This window comes from Bolinopsis microptera, chromosome 5 (assembly GCF_026151205.1).
Source record: "Bolinopsis microptera isolate Bmic1 chromosome 5, MBARI_Bmic_1.0, whole genome shotgun sequence".
Taxonomy (NCBI): domain Eukaryota; kingdom Metazoa; phylum Ctenophora; class Tentaculata; order Lobata; family Bolinopsidae; genus Bolinopsis; species Bolinopsis microptera.
In genome coordinates, this window is record NC_087076.1 from 14,268,983 (window position 1) to 14,289,511 (window position 20,529).

General features: G+C 36.9%; 4 protein-coding genes across 7 annotated transcripts in view; 2 read left to right on the plus strand and 2 right to left on the minus strand.

The window, feature by feature from the left end:
• The window catches only part of LOC134815342 (ubiquitin-like modifier-activating enzyme ATG7), a 78,935-nt gene extending 77,946 nt beyond the window's left edge, over nucleotides 1–989 (minus strand). For 2 of the 3 annotated variants that reach the window (XM_063823865.1, XM_063823866.1), the window contains exon 1: nucleotides 966–989. The gene's annotated coding sequence lies outside the window, so the exon portion shown is untranslated. The remainder of the gene's footprint in view (nucleotides 1–965) is intronic. The other variant, XM_063823864.1, reaches the window with a different exon arrangement.
• A 4,382-nt stretch (nucleotides 990–5,371) lies between these two features.
• Nucleotides 5,372–20,386, plus strand: LOC134815140 (uncharacterized). The gene is made up of 6 exons (XM_063823641.1): nucleotides 5,372–5,474; nucleotides 15,116–15,287; nucleotides 18,419–18,566; nucleotides 18,754–18,885; nucleotides 19,034–19,149; nucleotides 19,654–20,386. The coding sequence occupies exons 1-6, from the start codon at nucleotides 5,387–5,389 to the stop codon at nucleotides 19,775–19,777; spliced, it is 780 nt and encodes a 259-aa protein (XP_063679711.1). The 5' UTR covers nucleotides 5,372–5,386; the 3' UTR covers nucleotides 19,778–20,386.
• LOC134815141 (RWD domain-containing protein 1-like) overlaps nucleotides 5,512–20,529 on the plus strand; it is a 38,469-nt gene continuing 23,451 nt past the window's right edge. Inside the window, exon 1 of one of the 2 annotated variants that reach the window (XM_063823643.1) lies at nucleotides 5,512–5,554. The gene's annotated coding sequence lies outside the window, so the exon portion shown is untranslated. The remainder of the gene's footprint in view (nucleotides 5,555–20,529) is intronic. The other variant, XM_063823642.1, reaches the window with a different exon arrangement.
• LOC134815861 (uncharacterized) lies at nucleotides 11,512–13,741 on the minus strand. Its single transcript, XM_063824448.1, has 6 exons — nucleotides 13,340–13,741; nucleotides 13,058–13,160; nucleotides 12,742–12,941; nucleotides 12,400–12,546; nucleotides 12,078–12,215; nucleotides 11,512–11,620 (listed from the first exon to the last, which is right to left on the minus strand). The coding sequence occupies exons 1-6, from the start codon at nucleotides 13,440–13,442 to the stop codon at nucleotides 11,613–11,615; spliced, it is 699 nt and encodes a 232-aa protein (XP_063680518.1). The 5' UTR covers nucleotides 13,443–13,741; the 3' UTR covers nucleotides 11,512–11,612.

Below are 20,529 nucleotides of genomic sequence, written 5' to 3' on the forward strand. Positions count from 1 at the left end.
ATCACACACTGGAGGTTCTGTGCATTTAGGGAGGGGGATTTCTGTAGCAGGTGGTGCTTCAGATGGACTTCTGGACTGCTGAAATTCATGAATCTCTTGACTCAGCTTCTTCAGTCTTGTCTCCAGGGATACAATCTCCACAGTAGGCATACTGTTACCAACAGCATTAGAAATAGCATCTGATATAGCCTGTATGTTCTGGCTGTAGTCTACAGAGCTCTTTAGGTTGTTGTCCATCTTGGCTGACATGCTGGAGCCTGGTCTGGGGAATGATGTATCGAAACACCATGGACATAGCCATTCTGAGAGAATAATATTCAGAGAAGCTTCAAGAGGTGTATCGTGCTGAATGTTGTTAGCACCCTTGAGATTGGAACAGGAAGCATGCCAGTGCTGAAAACATCTGGTACACTTGAACTTCCATTCCTTACCATCTGATGTTGATCGGCAAGGACAATCACTCTTTGAAGCCCGTTGTTTTACTGTAGGTTTATCCTGGATTTCAAGTTCTTCAGCAGACTCTTCAGCATGTGAGAATGGAGGAAAGGACTTGTACAGAGGGCTCATTGGACTGCTGGGGCTCTTTCTGAGGTTTGATGATTCTAAAGCTGATATCAGGTTTGGGCTGATCTTTTCAATAACCAGATTACCTGGAGGTTTAAGAACAGATGTCTCTGGTTGTTCTTGGGGTGACTTTGATGGGCGTTTACCCAGCACAGCTTTCTGGGCCATTGCGCTAGGGCTGTTCCTGCGCAGGGCTTTGTTGTCTGCTAGAGGTTTCTTCTTTTGGGAGGTAGCTCCTCTGCCGGATGGTGACATGCTAGCTCTGGATCCTGGGTTGGTAGGAGGAGGAGTGTGTCTAGGGGAACGCCTTTGGGTACTAGCACTTGAGGTAGTAGCCATGATGATATGATATCAGAGATATGTCCGGAGTCCAGGGGGCCAGCTTGGACAGACCCCTGCACCTCAAATTATTTGTTATATAGTAGTGTTGAAAGTATTAAAACTTTCAGGTTCAGGTTGCGCAAGCAAACTGAACCAGGAGCAGACCCATGTAAAAATTCAACAAAGTAAGGCAATAAAACAGCAAACCGGTGAAATTGCAGATATATAAAATCATAAATTATTTTATACACTCAAACATTTTCAAATGAAAACACAATTTTTGCTCTGCAACGCTAACTTGACCTGGCCGCTGATACGTGGTAAAATTATTAGCAAAAATAGTAAAGTTTGATTCAAATTACAGCATACATTAAAAGTTAAATTACTTACTACAAACCTGCTAGTCAAAAGCTTTGTTCAAGGAAATTTTAAAAATCATTTATGTTTAAATTAATCTATTCTATTCACCATTTAGCTCTAAGCTCTGTACTGTAGAAAGTATGGATTTTATTTGACAATGACAACTACGTTGCAAGTATTCGGTTTTTCTAATCGATACTTTTTACCGCGTCAAAAAATATCAATCACAACCAAAGTTATGAATAGTAATAATCTTGAGCGTAAATGTGAGCCTTGTCTGTAGTAACGATGTATCATAAAGCGTTGCTAATCTGTGGTTGCTTGCACACGTGTAATTTTTTGATGTTGCTAAGCAACAATGTTAATTTTACCTCACTTACAATGTTAATTATATAAAATCTAAAGCTTAAATCAAAATTCTAAGAATGCTATCTACTATTCCTGTCCTTTTTCTACAACCCTACTAAAATTCGCGAGGTCTCAACTCCATTTGCGAGCTGAAATTGGTCAGGAAGAAAGGTCGATTTTTGGTCAATTAGTAAGCTAAAGGCAGCACATAATATGTAAGGAAGTGTACTGGAGGATGTTATTGAAACATGAAAATAAGACTATAGTTTCTAGATGTAATCAGTGGCGTAACATTGCCTGTTGGCGCCCCCGCCGAAAAAGCGCCCCTCTGTTAGCGATCCCTCCCCTTTTCGTGCCCCTCCATAAAATTGAACAAATTAGGTGATTTTAGAGGATACGCCAGTAAAATCTCTAAAAAAGTGTGTATCTAGAGCAAAACGCGCAGTTTTGCTAGTACTTTAGTTAAGTTTTCGAAATTGTCCCACATTCAAACGACGATTTGGCGCCCCCCCCTAAGACGGCGCACAGCGGGGTCAGCGGGGCCCTTCATTATGTCACTGGTTGTAATGTCAATATCATTCGCCATTGAATCTGACAATCTGTTTGCAAGTAGATTAGGACCACGAATGAACGTGTTACCTGTTTTAAGATGTGATTTAGGTGTAAGAAATATGTTTATCAATAGCTTAAATGAGCTTAACAAGGTGAAAGATATGGCTGTATGCAATAAATGTTGTATTGGGACAATTTGTATTATGGGCACAGATTACCACATTAAGGTATTTATCTTTTAAATCATTTTTGTTGGTATGATCCTGATGAATAAAGATAATAGTTTCTAGCATTGAAGTTATTCAAAAGTATAATTAATCGTTTTCTTGGACCATGTTATTACAGTAGAACTTAATAACGATGTCCCAGTTGTTAAACAAGAAATGCGGCCGCTTTTCTTTTGTGGATGGCCGCTCAATTTCCCAATCCTTGATGGCGTATTTTATCATATTCCATACAACCTGGGGACTCCAGTCTTTACTGTTTATAAGCATGCAGAATGCAGATTTGGCGGAGTGACAGGCCAGTTAATATAATTCCATATTGAATTTTAAAACTGTGTATATTTCTATGTAACCATATTTTTATTGTTTATGCAACCTGACACGGACACTTGGAGTAGCAAGAGAATGGACAGAAGGTATATACCTAAAAACAACTTTGCACAGGTAGGAACGTGAGCGATAACTGAGCGCGAGGGCACGCACAACGGTTGCAAGCTGCCATATATGGGGGGAAACCCTTATTCGCTAACCCTTGTCCTTGACTCTTTTGTGCCTTGAGCATTTCGAGTAATGGATCGGGAAAAAATAAAACACTGTAAAGCAATCAAACACCAGGAACATTGTGATATCTAAGACAGACAAAAGGGATTTGATTGGTGACCCAATCATTTTACAATTGTCATACTAAAATATTTGGTCTGCAGTCAAGTACATCCAGTTTGTTCCCAAATGTCAAAATGTTCATCTGAATTATAACAATTTAGCCAGATTTATTTTCAGTCATAGTAATATTATATATTGGAGTAGTTAGTTTGTATGTCAAATATAACATGTTAAATATAGCGTGTTCAATATAAAATATTACTATTATGTTTGCTGAAGGGTACTCTCACACTTTAAAAAATTTTACATCTTATGTCAGGGTCTATGAACCCTCAATCACAGATATACATATAATAATATATGATAACCTTTTCAATTCACACTCTAAGCTATCCGTGAGAGTAGCGGAAAATAAATTAGTAAGCTAAATATAAGTAACGACTTATACACGATTAACTTAAAATTAAAACAAATTTATAAAAATTTCAAAAAAACATCGGTTGTGATTTTTAAATAAAATAAATACTAAAATAATATTTTTAAAAAATTCAGTTTAAAATTTGACTGATGATAGTTATAACCGACAGTGTCAATCCTTATTCACATCCCGGCGCGGCACAGTGGTGCAAGTTCATTGCGCTGCAATCCACTTATAATATTATTAAAATTATATATTATCAATTTGCGCTACAATTATGACAGCATAAAATGAATTTATTGATTCATTATTAATTTATTTTAAAACCACACACGTTTTAAAATTAAAACTTAATTCAAAGTTTTTGATGCTAGTATTGAAATTGACGGATGATACTCGTTTAAATTTGTTCGAATTAGCGCGCGCCGCTTTCTTCTCGAAGGCACGAAACTTTAAAGTAGCGCGCGCCGAGTCAGTTCATTAATAATAGAGAAATATTGAAACGATTATTCTATAGCCTTGTACTTTAAAACATTGTATACAGGTTTTGTAAACCTTGATAAAACATTATACAGACAAGCACGTGCTGTGCAAATTTTGTCATTTATAAAACACATTTTATTTTCAAAATCGAGCGCCTCGGCAAAAAATTTTATGTCTACATTGTTATGTCGTCTGTCATATATATCCTGTCATCACTCCTGGAGTAATGGATATTATATGTTTATTTCAATAAATATAAGAATCAATAAATTAGAATAGAATATTGTCTTCTTTTCATATCACTCTTCTGAAACCTCTTCCTCTACATTTGCAACCTCATCGCTGATCATCAACTTCCTCATCTTCATCATCAACATCATCACCCTTGTCTTCATCGCTGGTGGTGTGTGCGAGATCAGATTTAGGTCCAGTTCGTCAACAGGTATTGCTTTCTCATAATACCGTCCTCTGTGTCCTCTCACTGCAATCAAAACTGTTTTAAGTAGCTCAAATCGCAAACGACGTCTTAGATTTGCCATGATGAGGCTTTTGTCCTGGCTGGTCTTGGCTGCCAGAAGTGTTGCCACTCGTTTAAGGAACATGGTAGCCTGTGGGCCCATACCTCCGGTGGTCGAGAATAGGAAAGAAAAAGGCCATTGCAGTTCCTTTTTCGATCTGTACACAGCGGTCTCCATATTTCCTTTCTTTCTCTCTCTCTCATGCTTATTGTACATCTTTGCTGGGGTGTTGTGATTAGCGTTGGATTTGGCTCCGGGGTGTAAAACCCTGTCATCTTTTTAAAAATTTATAATTCACAATACATGTATTATAAACAATTTTGACCAATCATATTTTAGAGCAATAGCATCTCGAAGTTCTTGTTTGTTACAAATATTAACCCTAGTTGTCAATGGCTGGCTCTATGCTAATAATGACTGGCTTTGAAGCATCAATTAAAGGAATGCAAGCGAAAATAGTATCCTTTACCAAGACAGGCAATTATAAAAACTAAAAGCATCTAAACTTGAAATTTTCAATATTCTGCAGACTTCGACAAATATGACGGAAAGGGCAAAAAGGCAAAGATGTCATTTCTTTCAGTAATGTGTATGTGTGTACTGTTTGAAACAATTTATTTATATTATTTCTTTCAGTAATTGCATTAGTCAATCCTCTCACTTATATTGATCTTTGCTGATCTGTTGGAAGGTGCTTTATATAAGAATCTTTGTCAACTTTTTTAAATGTTTCATTACACGATCAATGTGCTTAAATAGTCAAATTGAAGCAGGTTATTATTATCAAACAATGCGTCACTTAAATTACAATTTTTTTATGTCATGTAGCTTGGAACTGCAGACTCCAATTTGCAATTACAAGTTACAGTCTGCATCTGCAGACCATTTTATTTAGTAGTTTACTTTGAATATAACTGTTTCTTAGAAGTTCAATTGTACACATCTTTGCACTTTATTATCTCACTAACACAATGTGTTGTAGCGTGAAATAGAACATGGTTGTTCCAAATTCAACCCCCAAAGATGAAGAGAGCACAAACAAGAGGATCACCCTCAAGATTCTGATACCCGGAGTTGTGGCAGGTAATCAACTTAAGTTTACTGTATCTCTCATGATGATAGTTTTAATACTTTCAACACTACTATATAACAAATAATTTGAGGTATGTGACATGTACAAATAGTGGAGAAGTAGTGGAATCGTAGACAAGCTATAACGTAGACTCTGACCAGACAAGGCCTCCAGACCAGTCGCTGAAGACCTTTCTTCACTTCTCATCTATATCTTTAAAGGGAGTCCGACCCACAAGTCGGAACCTCTCCGGTGGGTTATATCTTTCTCAATTTTGTTTCGACATCTCTGGATTGACGTACACCTTGGAAAACGTTTTGAATGGCTACTTCTAATTCTAAATCCCTGATTCTATCTGAATTAACTTCTCCTCAGCTTGATAGTGTTTTGTACAAATTCCAGCTGATTGCTCCGGATGGGTATGACGAGGATGGAAAACGTGAACTACTGCGCAGCAGCAAAGTCTTCATACGAGGAATTGGGGACCAGGCTAATGAGAACATTTTGGCGATATTCAGTAACAAAGGTACATTTGTCGATTTTGAGTCAGCAGATGGAAAGGTAAAAGGAATTTTTGCTAAATCAGAATCTGGTAAGGTGATGTATCCATGTTCTGTTTGCTGTAAAGAGGTTACAGATAGGTCAGATACATCAGGTCTTGGTATCGAATGTAGTGGATGTGGGTGGTATTTTCACACTAGCTGCACATACAAGCCTGTTAGTCTTGACCTTTTTAAAGCTCTTAAGGACTCTCCAAGCTACATCAAGGTGCTGTGCCCCCCATGCAACTCCGTGTATGGTAGTGCTCTCTCCAAGCTGAAGCGTGTGGAGCATAAGTTGGATGCTATGGCTGTGAAGGTTAACAGTGTAGAAACTAAGGTAAAACAGGCGGCCACTAAAGTACCCTACAGTACTGCTGTTTCAAATGGTATCTCCAAAAACAGTCCTATCCCACAAAAGGTCATGGAGGGTTTGAAATCTATATCAAAAGCTAAACAGGAGTCTGATGATGTTGAGCGACTCAAACGTACCAGAGTTGTTATCCGACCAGAAGATACTAACATAAGGACTAGTCGTGATATACGTAAGGCTTTCAATCAGCATTACAAAGGCATGGTGATCAAACATTGTAGGCTAACGGCATCAGGATCCATCACATTTGAGTTTGAAGATGAAAACACAGCAAACAATGTGCAGTCTAACTGGGAAACAAGTCATTTTGGTGGTAATAAAGGTATGAAAATACCAGGAGACTATAACACTGTGGCCATGGTTAAGCATGTGTATGATGATCACAATGAGGATGACATGAAAAATGAGATTATGCAAAACTACTCTGGTATTGTCACAAAATGCGAATTTCAACGGAAAAGGTCTGATAAATCATTCAATGGAATGATCAAACTTGAATTTTCGTCTCGAGAAGAAATGATGAAGGTAGTCAAAGACAAGATACAGTTTTGTCATCAGCGCTATATTGTTGAAGAGTACAAAAGAAGGTCCAGGGTTATCAAGTGCAACAAGTGCCAAGGTTGGGGACATATTCACCGGTATTGCACCAAGCCAGCTAAGTGTGGAAATGTGCAGAAAATCATGAAAGCAATAGCTGTTCAATAACCAGTGGGTTCAAGTGTGCACATTGCAACAAAGATCACCAAGCAGGATCATTTGATTGTGCAGTGTACAAAGAGAAATTGGTTAAATTCTCTCATGATGCATTATGATCGATTATAACACTTCAAGTAGAAATGCCCAAAATAGCACAGTGTTTGGTAAATTATGCACAATCAACATCTGCGGACTATCCCAAAGAAGCAACATGATGCTAAGCAAGTATGCGTTTGACAACGACATCCTTCTATTTGGTGTGCAGGAGACAGGTGCTGGAAGCCAATGGAAATCATTAACAAACATGAAAACTTTTGAAGATACAAATAATAATAGCAACAAAGGCTGTGCAATCATGGTTAGACAAGAGATCATGTTCACACAGCTTCCTGTTATCTCAAACATTTCATCAAATATTGACTCAGTTTGGGGAATGTTATCTTGGAACGGCAAAAGATACATAATTGGCAACCTCTATTTGAAACTGGACTACCTATCAGGTGTGAAAGAGATGTTGGTTATGCTTGATAAGGCTCATGAAATGAGCAAGCTTCACAAGTGTACAGGTGTGATTGCTATGGGGGATTTTAATGCTCGCCACTTTATCTGGAATGATACTGTGGTAAATAAGTATGGAAAATATATTGAAGAACATCTAGACTGGTCCAAGTTCTGTGTCCATGCACCTTCGTCAAGCACGTTCTTGGCAAGGAATGGGAGCAGCCATATTGACTTTTTCATCACATCCACACAGCTCGATAAGTATATAGATCATCCAATTGCAGATCACTTTGCTAACTTGTATAGTGGGGCTCCTTTGAGAGGTCACGTTCCAGTATCAATCAATGTTCAATCACAACCTGTGGCAATCAGGTCAGAGAATGTTCAGAAGTATAACCTTCAGTCAATGGACTGGTTTAACTGGACTAGAGACATTGAGATTGACTTGACACTCGAAAAAACCGATAGCTTAGCAACTGATGGGACTATCAAGGAATTGCTGGAAGTTATTAACACAGCTATTGATGTTTCTACAAAAGAAAACTGCCAAATGAAATGTGTCTCCAAACACAGTAAACCGTACTGGACCCCCAAGCTATCTGTGCTTTCTGGGAAACTAAGATTCGACCTCAAATCGTATTTAACCAGAAATACGGACACTGCATTTGAAGCAATGCAGACCTCAGAGAAGGAATTTGAAGAAGCAAGAAAGCAGGCATGTCAGCAGTTTATCCTTCGAAAGACAAATGACCTGAACACCTCTCAGGCAAAAAAGTTCTGGAAAGAGTTCAATAAGCTCTTCAAACCCCCATCTGATCAAATGGTTGAAGCTCTTATCTCAGAGGATGGAACTATTCTCACAGAAAATGCTGACATCGAGAAGGAAATGTTTGGAACGTTTTTTCAGGCTAAACACATAGTTCATAATATCGATCAATTTGATGATGTTTTCTATCAGGAAATAAACAACCTGTATGACGACATCAAAAACAGCAACTTCCAGCCCAGTGAGGATATGGCAGATAGATTTACAAGCAGCTCCGCCCTTTACTGCCCGGTTACACCATGGGAGATCACTGCTACTCTGAAAGGTATTCACTCTACAGCGGCTAGTTTTGATAATCATGAAGTACATCAGTCTATGCTAAAGAAACTAGGTCCAAATGCAATTCATGCACTAAGCAGGCTCTTCACACTCTGCTTGCGTAATGGACTTTGGTTGAGGAACGACTCTAAGATCGTGTTCCTCAAAAAAGATGGAAAGTCCTCATATTCCAAAGCAGGTGCATACAGGCCAATTTCAATCTCCTCGTATGTAGGCAAACTGCTTGAACGAATCTTGGCACAACGACTTGAGGTATATCTAAAGAAAGTGGGAATTATTGATGTAAATCAGGAAGGTTTCTCCAAAGGTAAAAACACTATCAGATACCTCAATAGGCTGACTGCTGGTATTAAAGGTGATATTATGAAGAAGCTTACGGTACTTTGTTTGTTCATTGACTTCGAAAAAGCTTTTGATTCAGTGTGGAAAAAAGGACTAGTTGTTAAGCTCTGGAGAGCTGGCGTTCATGGCTGCTATCTTAAAACTATAGACAGCTTTCTGTTTAGTCGTACAGTTTGCCTTCTAATAAATGGATTTCTCGGCCCAGTTAGAGACTGCCTGGACTATGGGTTACCACAAGGATCTGTGCTGTCCCCTATGTTGTTCAAATTCTTCATTATGGATATCGAGGCTGTCTGTTCAGTGTACCAACAGATTAGTGTCTTGAAGTTTGCTGATGATGGGACAGTTAAAGTGGTTGGCAGAGACTTAGAAGAGTGTCTTTTCTATCTCAACCTGGCTATGGACAGCATTGAATATTGGACATCTTGTTGGCGCCTGGTTATAAACTGTGATGCAAATAAGACTGAGATTATATGCTTCAACTCATATGATCAAGCCGGAATCCCAACCTCATTCAAACTAGGAGGGAAACTAATTCATCTAACAGATCAAACGAAAGTTCTGGGTGTCATACTAGACAGTAAGTTGACCTTCAAACAGCACAGCAAGCATGTCTACAATAATCTAGTCTACCGCTGGGTTTGTATGAGTCGTTATGCAAACAGAAACTGGGGCATGAACCAAGCAGTGCTAGTTAGAGTTGCCAAAACCATTCTCTTCTCAACACTGTTCTATGGATCTATTATATGGATGAAAAATTCAAATATGACAGACATAAACAAACTGTGGTACAGAGTGTCTAAAGCTGCAGTCGGGGCTGTTTTCAATGTACACGGGGCCATTCTTGAAGTCATTCTGGGTGTACCACCACTCCAAACAATGGGGAGAGTAATTTCGATCAAACATTACCTTAAGGTTCTCCATGACTCAGACGACATTCATTTTGACTTCGTGAGAACTCAACTAGATGAAATGAACCCAACAGTACTCTTCCATCTCCGAGACGTGCAGAAATTCTTAAAATGGAAAGTAGAACATTTCAGCACTGAAGGTCAGACCTGTCACTTAACCCAGAGAAATCTAGAACAAGTTCTGTTACTACCCAAAAAGATTTATAAGTACACTAAAGGAATGATGCAGCAATTCACAGAGCTTCTTTGGCAAGAGAGCTTACAAAACCTACTACTGACGGAAGGATGGTCTGAAATTCCAAGAGTCTCCTGCAACCCCCTTCCTATCCCCTTTGGAGTGAGCCGCGAAGTGGAAGTATTAGTTATGAGTCTCATGTACAAGAACAATCTACTGAACTCGTTTCTCTTCAGAGTTGACAGAGCAGTGGCCTCTCCGCTATGCATCTGTGGCTCGGATGAGCAAACAGCACTGCACCTACTATCAAGTTGTGAGCTTGTGGACGCGAATCTACAATGTCAAGCTGAACGAATCATCACCCTGTGTAACAGCGGTAGGTCCATGGTCGATCTAGCAGCTGAGCAGGGCTCCATCATACTGAACTGTTCAAGGGACGAAATGTTTATAAGTGTGTGTGTTGAAATTGTAGAAAGCGAGGGGCTACATCTTAAGCGAAAGATTAATCTTTCGAAAAGATAAGGATTTATTATAGCATCTAATTTTGCTAATCTTGCTACTACTATGATAAAGAATGAAATACCATGTATATTGAAGTGTAGTAAAGTGTTATTGGACTTTGCTTATTTGATAACAAACACCTTTAAATTAAATATTGTTTTAATAACAAGGGAATGAGTTTTTCTATTTGAGCTGTTTAGTTCAAAGAAAAGCAGATATGGACTGCTTTAAAACTTTTATTTTGGAAAAAGTTTGTTTCAGTAACCATTGAGAACCAGTGGCCTTTTGTAACTGCATCTTTAACCTCAGTTTCACTTTGAAACGTCAAGTGACTGGTAAAGTCAAATATTCTGTTCTATGAACATTTATTCTAGTATTTTGAAGTGTAGAAATTGTTAAGATCTTTAAGTTTGTACTAAATTACTGATGTTTTATAACGTTTTAACGGGGTGTAATTTTGTTAGGTAGGTATTTAAAATTATTAGTCTTTTGGAAATTGAAGTTTTGATCTTTACTATTTATTGTTAATAAAATGCTCATTGTAGCCAGTTATTTTAAGATTTTCATCATCATCATCATGATGATATTTTTAATGGCCAACAATTATAATCGGATTACAATGAAATTTGGGTTGCAAAAACTGAAATCTCAAAATGTCCACTGGTAGGATGTTTTCATGATTTTCCTTTAGTTAAAACTTTTTTTGGATATTCAGCTTCCAGTACTTCCATCTTGGATGGTGTCACTCTCATGTCACCAACCTCACTGATTGGACAATGGTAAAAAATTCAGCCAAAGCTGTGAAATTTGGATCAAGGAAACATCAAAAAAGCTTCTACTTAAAATTCTTCCAAATTGGAGATTACATATTTCAAGGGATACAAAATAAATTCAAGATGAAATCAAATGTCTGTGAGATCCTAAATCATTAAGTTGAAAGGTGGTCGAATTATCTTCTTATCTAAGTTTTCTGTATCCTCAAACACTTTAGTCAGTCCTCTCCTTACTAGTCACCTGAATAATTGAATATGATTGGTGAACTGAGGGTTATTATGATTTTCTAGTTGTTTAAGGGTAGAATGAAGTCAAATGTTTGTCACACCAACTGTAAAGCCTCACTTTAACGTTTACAGCCACAACTACTCAAATATAGTGTTTATTGTCACTCTTCTGATAAAAATTATCAATATAAATGCTTCACACTTTCTTGCTACAGTAAAACCCTGATTTACTACTACGGTAATTCCAGGTTTGCGGTAAATCAAGGGTTTTGTTTGTTTACGATATGTGTATGTTTAACCCTATTTGGGGAAAGGAAATGACCGCAGTTAATCGTGATTTGCAATAAATTGGGGTTTTACTGTATTGGGAAAGTAAGCAATATTTTTCAAATCATCTCAAAAAGAGGTTAATGCGTATGGCCCCACCTCTCCAATTGTAATCAAGTTGAGAATAATGATAATTTACTTACGCTTGAAATTATCAAATCCTCCGGTAATATCCTCTCGCTTTGCTTGGACTACTTTTGAGAGGTCGAACTCTTGAACCTGCATCTCTATCCTGTTTGCCACTACTTCTTCAAAAATACCCTTTTCTTTGCAAATACATTCTAAGAGAAAGGAACTTTAAGTAAAAGTCTTAGATTAGGAACAGCAGTTAAAAAGTGAAAAAAAAACGTGTTCGTTAATTTTGAATATTTAGATGATCCATTAAAGTGTGTTACATAAACAATCAATTGATTCATTGCCCTACGTTTGACCTTGCCCGTTATAACCCCTATAACCTGAGCTTACCGTCCATTCTTTTGTGAGACCATGTCAAAACGTAAGGAATGTCAACTCTGTTCTTTAGCATCACAGCATTACATACAGCCCTCTTCCTTGGTGGGGCAGTGCATGCAAACTCAACTGACATTGTCTTTGTTACTGTCTTATCATTACCTGCAAGATTACATATAAATATATATATATTATGATATGACATGACTGTGTGGTATGTATGGCACAAATAATAACGAATACATCTAAACCACTGAGCAACCACAAGATGCAAGCTGACATTCGATTGAATGCCAAGAAATCTTAAACAGAATTGACAACGGAGCATAATAATTGTACTATATATTCTGCTGTTACCTGCGCTGAACTCATATGATGCACTGATCTCAGTCGAAATTTCAGCAGAAGTTATCAAAGGAACTCCAACTTCAAATGAAGTTCCAACTGTGACTGAGGCACCAGCAGTGTGAGTAAAAGATATTGACTCAGACACCTCAATGGTTGAAGTTATCGGAACGACCAAATCTCTGCTGCCACCATTCTTAAGTTCTTTGTGGCTGAAATTATCAACTCATCAACAGAGTTAGTGATGAATGAACAATTGAAAGGCCAGGATCAAAATGACTAGTTTTTACTATTTTGCATAGTTACCATATTACTATTTACTACTTACACGACAAAATCAGGTTTAGCTGAGTAAACTCTGCCAGCATCAATGTCGTAGTCAATGTCGGTAGCTTTGAAGTCATAACCATTGATGTTTTCGCAGTCGCATCCTAAAAGAATTGGTTTTCACTATCTCACTGACCACTGTAAACTGTTTAATAGAATCTTGTTCAGTTTTCTAATAAAATTTAATAGTTTTATTTAAAGTAAGGTTATACCACACACACACACACACACAGCTATAGACGAGGAAAGTTATCTGGAATATCATTGTATAGTTTGAACTCACCTTCTATTGCAGTTCGCCAAGCATTACCCTCACCATGTTTGTTAACCTTAACCTGATATCCTCTCCACTCTCTCCACCTCCCATTTATCAGAATGGCTGCCATGTTAATGTAGGCATCATCCCCGGAGTCAGACAGCACTCGAAACTCTAGTTTCTTCAAAGTATCAAACAAGGTATATCGACATGAGCCAAATTTACTCTGACGGTATTCGCTGTAATGGAGGTTTCGCTTTGGTTCGTCAATCGTTGCACGAATCGTTTCACAGCTCTTGGATCCCTGTCGAACTCCAAATCTTATCTTCCCAGAGGTTCCTGCATAGCTTCTATCAGAAGTAATGATACGGACTCCATCAACATGCTTGTAGGCGCAAAGTGCTGCATTAAGCAGACTGCTTACCAAAATAATGGAAAATGTGAGTCTCATCCTGGAGAGAAAAAATGTTTAAAAGTTACAAAATTGATCGGCAAGTTTTGTGCCGACAGCTATATGATGTAACTGTCTGCTGATTTAAAAACGGAAGGGAAATGTAAAAAAACCACTTCAAGTAAATGTGCTGTAAGGAATTGTTCTTGTAAAGGATAAGATATTACCTCCTACTAACGGTATACTTATACTGACCAGCTGATTCAGTGCTCTAACCTTATCGGGGCTCTATTCCCAGAGATGTCCGTATAGATTAAATTCTTACGATTTTATCAAATGTTTTATATTATTGAACACTGATAATATATTAGTCTCCTTTCACTCTTATGATGCTCATAACACCTGGTTCATGTGAAATTTTCTGTCTACTAACGGACCAACCAGCTGTAAATGAGCTCGTACTCAAACTTAACATAATTATATACTAGATATGCACTGAGAGTGCTCACACACCAAATTGAAGACTAATGTTTTCCATTGCCCTTTAAAGAGATTGGTATGGAGGGTTTGTGACTGACCCTGGTCATTAGGAAAGGCCGCAGCTAAGTTTCACTATTTTTCGCAATTTGACTTCTACAAAATATTATGGAAAAACTTTTAATATTTTGATATTATCATATTTCACCACCGCACCAGTATAAGTTTGATTTTGTCTTTTCCAGCAGTTGCAAACTGTAAGGCACTGAAAAATTGTTGTGAAATCATCGAGAAACTGAAGCCATAGAAAAACTGTAAGCGTTAGAAGATACTACTGTATAAGTCGGTGCAAGTTAAAAAGGTGCAAGCCCGTGCAAACAGGAATCAGTGTATTAACCTCAGTTTGACCTCAGCTCATGTAAATGATAGAGTATAAGTAAATTTGTTCAATCCAATCTCTTGTCTGTTAATGCCAGAAACTGGAAATGACCCTTCCAAGCATCTGCTATCTTTTTAAGGTTGCATCTGTCACCGTACAGACGGTTTTTTAATGGGAACCGTTCACTTAGCACCTAGGGCGTCCTTCTCTGCTCCTTTGTTTGATCATAACCGATAATAATCAATATCACACTTGAAATTCTAAGACTCTTTGTTGACCTGTCAAAGAATCTTAAGAGGGACCGCACCCCTCTCAGATTCTAGTCGGGTAGATTCTAAGAATCTGCTAGAGAGTTAGAGCACTAGCGAGGTGACAAACGGACATAAAAGTACTATTTTGGAGCAGGTGTTCTACAATTATTATTCGTCTGTCATCGAATAGAAACAAATCGCCTGAATCTCAGTTTCTTAGTAATAGAGTTTCACGAACATTTGTAATCTTTCGATATTAATAATTTCAATATTAATAATTATATAATAGCAGATCGTTATTTCAGGGAGCATCATTGGTAAAGGAGGGGAGTCGATTAAAGAGCTGAAATCTAAAACGAATGCGGTGGTTAGGGTTTCTAACCGGGATGAGATATTCCCCTTTACTGACGAACGGATTGTATTGGTGGTGGCTCCTCCTGACAGTATAATGGAAGCAGTCACCTTCATCCATTCCAAGTTAGTTTTAATCAAATAGGGTGGTTAGAGTCTATAGAGTGTATGGTGTTTAAATGTTTAAGTCCGGCAATAATTGGGAATATCATCAATTTTCAATTTCTCTCTCAGTTTAAATGGGAAGTGATACTGATATCAAGGTTAATGCTAAGACTAACATATTATGTGTATAAGGACACGTTCATTTGAGTTTGAGGATATTGGTAAATATAAGTGACCCTATTAAAAGGCACAGTGTAGTTGACTTTGTCACACTATTGAATTACTTAAACCCTTGATCGTTAGGATAATCGTCTCATCCTCTAGGCTAACTTTGTCACATAACGATATCTTAATCAGGTGATAAGATATCGCTTAAATACGACCGGCACGGAAATGGTTACATTGTCACACTATAAACATGTGACGGAGTAAATATGAACCCCTTGCTGCCGTTTTTGAACAAATGTTTGAGTGTCCAGTTGATTGGATGGGTACATATGACCATTACCTACATATTTGACGACTTTTTTCGTTATATGGTGCATTCAGGTTTACTCTGTCACACATTAAAGAAAATATGTGATGAATGTTTAGGGCACCCTGATAAGCAATGCTGAGTAGTATAAGTTTATTTGATGGCCTGGAAGTGCTGGGAATTGTTATTATATCATATAGTCGTAATAATAATAAGGAATTAAAACACAGAAGGCACAACCAAGCTTATTTTGTCACATAATCTTGATGATATCTGAACATGTGTGAAATTGAAAAAATAATGATATACCAGCTTAAACCCCTTATATTATACGTACTATGGATCAAACAACACTGCTAGAACCATGCACCAGTCACATAAATCATTATTAGGTGGTAATATGTTAACAGTGTCACAATTAAACTACCGCTACATGGTCAAAAATAGGGTAATTTCGTCACAAAAAATTATTATAACTCTGTTAGCTCCTTGCTGGCAAAATAACTAGTTTATCGAAATTTTTTTGATGATAAGGTTACATAGTATTCTAATAGAGGTATAGTTCTTCAAAATAGGGGCAAGACATGTTTACTTTGTCACATCAGTTATTATAAGAGTTAGGTAATCGTCATCAGACTAAAAGATATTTTTCGTAGTTTGGATCGATTAATACTTTAATATACCTGTAATAAATCCTATGCCAATTTTAACACACTATCTTGATACTGTTGGGGCAGAAAAAGTTAATTTTGTCACATTTTCAATGTCTTTGACAAATTGATCTAAATTTTTTAAATTGAGCTCTTATGTTCTGGACAATATTCTTCCAATCGTTTCTGAAAGAATATTGAATTCTAATAGAGTTATAGATCTTCAAAATAGGGGCAAGACATGTTTACTTTGTCACATCAGTTATTATAAGAGTTAGGTAATCTTCATCACATTAACATATATTTTTTTGTAGTTTGGATTGATTTATATCTAGGTAATAAAGCAGCCTATGCTAATTTTTACACACTATCTTGAAATTTTTTCCCGATCCATGACTCAAAGTGCCGAAGGCACAAAAGAGTCAAGGACAAGGGTTAGCGAACGAGGTTTTTTTTGTATATGGTAGCTTTGCGACCGTACCTGCGAGCGTGCGAGCGTGCGCGCGACCGTACCTGCCTGCACACACTGTAATCGCCCACGTGACTACCTGCGCAAAGTTATTTTGCGGAATAATCCGAATTAGCTAATTGTTGGCGCGCGGCGCTGAACTGACCAAGTACATTGTTAATTTCACCATGTACATATCCCACTAGGCACTAATTGATAGCATACTATTATTATTTTGAGTTACTTATACTATTTTGCACACATCCGTGTCGGGTGTCAGGTTGCATAAACAATAAGCATATGGTCACATAAAAATATACACGATTTTCAAATTCAATATGGAATTATATGGTGGCGCTCGGCCTGTCACTTCGCCATATCTGCATACTTATAAACAGTAAAAACTGGGGTCCCCAGGTTGTATAGAAAATGACAAAATACGCCATCACGGATCGGGAAATTGAGCGGCCATGCACAAAAAAAAGCGGCCGCATTTCTTGTTTGGGCATGAAAAGTTAATTTTGTCACATTTTTAGTGACTTTGACAAATTTAACCTAAAATTGTTAAACTTAATCTCTGATGTTCTGGACAATATTCTAATAGAGGTATAGAATATAGATCTTCAAAATAGGGGCAAGACATGTTTACTTTGTCACATCAGTTATTATAAGAGTTATTATTAGAGACTATTTCATTCTATAATCATTGTTTTTAATCTATTTACGATTTCGTATAATTTTTTGTGACAATGTAATCTCCTTTCCTTAATAAGAGCATTTTTACTTGTCGCAACAACCGGGATAAAGATAATTTTACCCAGAATACATTACAACAATGCGACTCATAAATAATACTCCAATCCGGATTTTACAATGTAAACATCAACTGATCTTAACTTGCATCAACTACATTGTCATCATATAAAATTTTCCCGCCTTTCAAACCAAAATCAGATATAAATAATTCGCCCAAAATTTTAAATTTCATATATTGTGACAGAATTAACCTCATTTCCCAATAACCAAGTGCCTGTATTAGCTAACTATTCAAAACAACATATTTTAGGGCTATGATTGGTAGAGCAACCATCAAATAATGAGTTGAAAGGGTTTTTAGGACACCTCACAGTAGAATAGAGGTATGGTATCATGAGTGTGACAAAGTTACCTAAATATTGCCTTGTAACCGTTCGATCCGTGCCCATTAACCAATGTTGTATCATAATTGTTAGATTGACCTAATTTACTATATTTCAGACCAAGGAATGATAATTAAACAAATGCAGTTAACTAAGTCACACAAAATGTGACATTTGAAACATTATAGTGCCTAACAACAATAGATTTTCTTTCTGAGCGGTGCATATGGGAGTATGGGTTACGTGGCTAATGTTCAGAACTTCTGAACGTGCTAGGTTAATAGATGTCAAAATTAAGCCACTATCGTCAAAAACGCTATTATTTTTGTTTACCAATATCCTCAAACTCAAATGAACGTGTCCATAAAACATCGGCTCATTCCACATATGATTATCTTGTTTTGCTTGTTATTGGTTTGGTTTGTAACAACAACATTAAGGTTGAGAACAAGTCTGTCCGAAGAAAAAGGCAAAACCTCTAAAAGAAGGGGTGTTAACAGACTGAAAGAGATGAAACTTATTGTAGCAGACACTTCAGCTGGTAAAATCATCGGGAAGAAAGGAGAAACTGTGAAAAAGATCCAAGAGGTATGTATGATTGGTGAACTAACATTTTAGCTCCGGTTAATTACTTTTGAATTTTGTGCAATATTTCAGTCTAGTCAATAGCGAATTTTAATAAAATCAAATTCCCAGAAATATCCTGCTTCTTGTTCTTGTGTCAAGATTAATAATAAATCACCCGAATAATAGAATGAGAAAAGAACACTTTCAGGAGAACAAAGTGAAAGTGATGCTGACAAGTAAAGGAGACTGGGGCGTGGTCCCAGGAGAACGAGTAGCAACCATATCTGGAGAGGAGGACAATGTTAACCATGCCATTGAGGAAATGCTCGCTGTTGTAGCGGTTAGTCTTGCTTTTATAAAGCTTTCGATGTACGTTCAATTGATTTGTTATGGGATTGCAAAGTATAATTAAAGGGTAAATTATTATTCAATAATTAGGATTAGATGTAATTTATTAAATTTCGAATCAGCATTTTTTCTATTTTTAGAAAGACCCCCACGCTCGGCTGGAGAAGTCCCTGGTGTACCCCCAATACCCCATGTTTGATAACTTTCTCTACCATGGACCTCCAGACAGTTTGTACAGAGGACCTCCCTCTCCTAGGTACATTATGTATTTAAATACATTATAGTGTATGTACATTGTATAATATATATTTAGCTTACCTTCATCAGGATATAATATATTGCCTTACTTGATTACTAGATTACTAGACATTTTTTTTGCATTGCTTGATTACTAGACATTTAAGCTTGAATCTTACTATATATAAAGCGAGACGATATATTATATATATGGTTCCGTGCCATTTTACTGACACCATGGCATCAACTTTAACACGACTTTCCGCAAAAACCGTAAAAGATATACAACTGAAACTTTTTTGACTGGGTCAAATGCTTTAATGGCCTTCAAATCAGCATGAAAAAATAAAAAATTGGCCAAGAAATAGGAGTTAAAGAGCCCAAAATTTGGACCCCCAAGTGGTGTCAAAAACGCGAATTAAATAGGTAATAATTATTTTATTTTTTAACTGATGCTTCAAACGATCTCTTAAAATACGTGAAATTTTTTATCTATTTATTATCAAAATAACCTCTTCTTCAGGAAAAACGTAGGCCCTCCTCCGCGATGTGGCCGAGGTGGATTTGACATCACCCCTCGATACGATGGTTATCAGAGTGAGCAACCCTTCCCCAGGCGAGGCAGGGCACCTCCTCCCTTTTACTAAAAAAACAGCTCTAATGTTGAAAACTATAATTTTGGTTGCATCAGATACTCAGATATATAGCTTTTTTCTCTTTTACGGATGATAAATGATAATGATACAATGTTGATTTGCAACCTTTAATAATAATTTAATAGTTTTTTGTGATATGCGGATCAAGGTGACCATTAAAATATGTTATTATGTACTTGATGTAATTTATATGAATTTTCTGTACGGGATTTGTAGAATTTGTAATAAGCTTGCCATTTATGTGATGACTCAAGTAGAAGAAAAAGGGGTCGCGTGTTGTGGTTCAACAAATTTCCTTGCTTTAAATTATTGCAGTGAAGCTTCATAATGGGGTTAAAACGGTAGCTGGTTCGGAAGGTTTTTCAATTTTATGTAGAATATTTGGTATCCAAAGAAGAGTTTTGCTGTTTAATGTTTATTTCTATTTATATCGGTTAAATATATTTTTATTGTTGGACAATGATAATACTTTCAAAATTAAATGAATGTTTCTTTGTAAGGAAGTAAGCACTCGATGTTTTTGTAGCTGTGTTCTGGAAGAAAATAAGATGTGATTTTTAATTGTGTGTTTCGAATTTATCATTTGCATTTATAGACATATTATGGTATTTTCATTTGCGTCGGAACCTAATAATTTCTTTTATATTATATTATAGAAGAAATTAATATTTCTCTATAATAATATAATGAAAAGCATTAAAAGATACAGACCTTCAAATCTGGGACTCATAACATATATTATT

Excerpts from the sequence above, each read along its gene's own strand:
- LOC134815140 (XM_063823641.1), top strand. The coding sequence starts at position 5,387 with ATGGTTGTTCCAAATTCAACCCCCAAAGATGAAGAGAGCACAAACAAG. Across the intron at positions 15,288-18,418 it reads GTCACCTTCATCCATTCCAA|GTTGAGAACAAGTCTGTCCG; the intron begins GTTAGTTTTAAT and ends AACAACATTAAG. Across the intron at positions 18,567-18,753 it reads CTGTGAAAAAGATCCAAGAG|GAGAACAAAGTGAAAGTGAT; the intron begins GTATGTATGATT and ends GAACACTTTCAG.
- LOC134815861 (XM_063824448.1), bottom strand. The coding sequence starts at position 13,442 with ATGGCAGCCATTCTGATAAATGGGAGGTGGAGAGAGTGGAGAGGATAT. Across the intron at positions 12,942-13,057 it reads GCTAAACCTGATTTTGTCGT|CCACAAAGAACTTAAGAATG; the intron begins GTAAGTAGTAAA and ends TGATAATTTCAG. Across the intron at positions 12,547-12,741 it reads ATCATATGAGTTCAGCGCAG|GTAATGATAAGACAGTAACA; the intron begins GTAACAGCAGAA and ends GTAATCTTGCAG.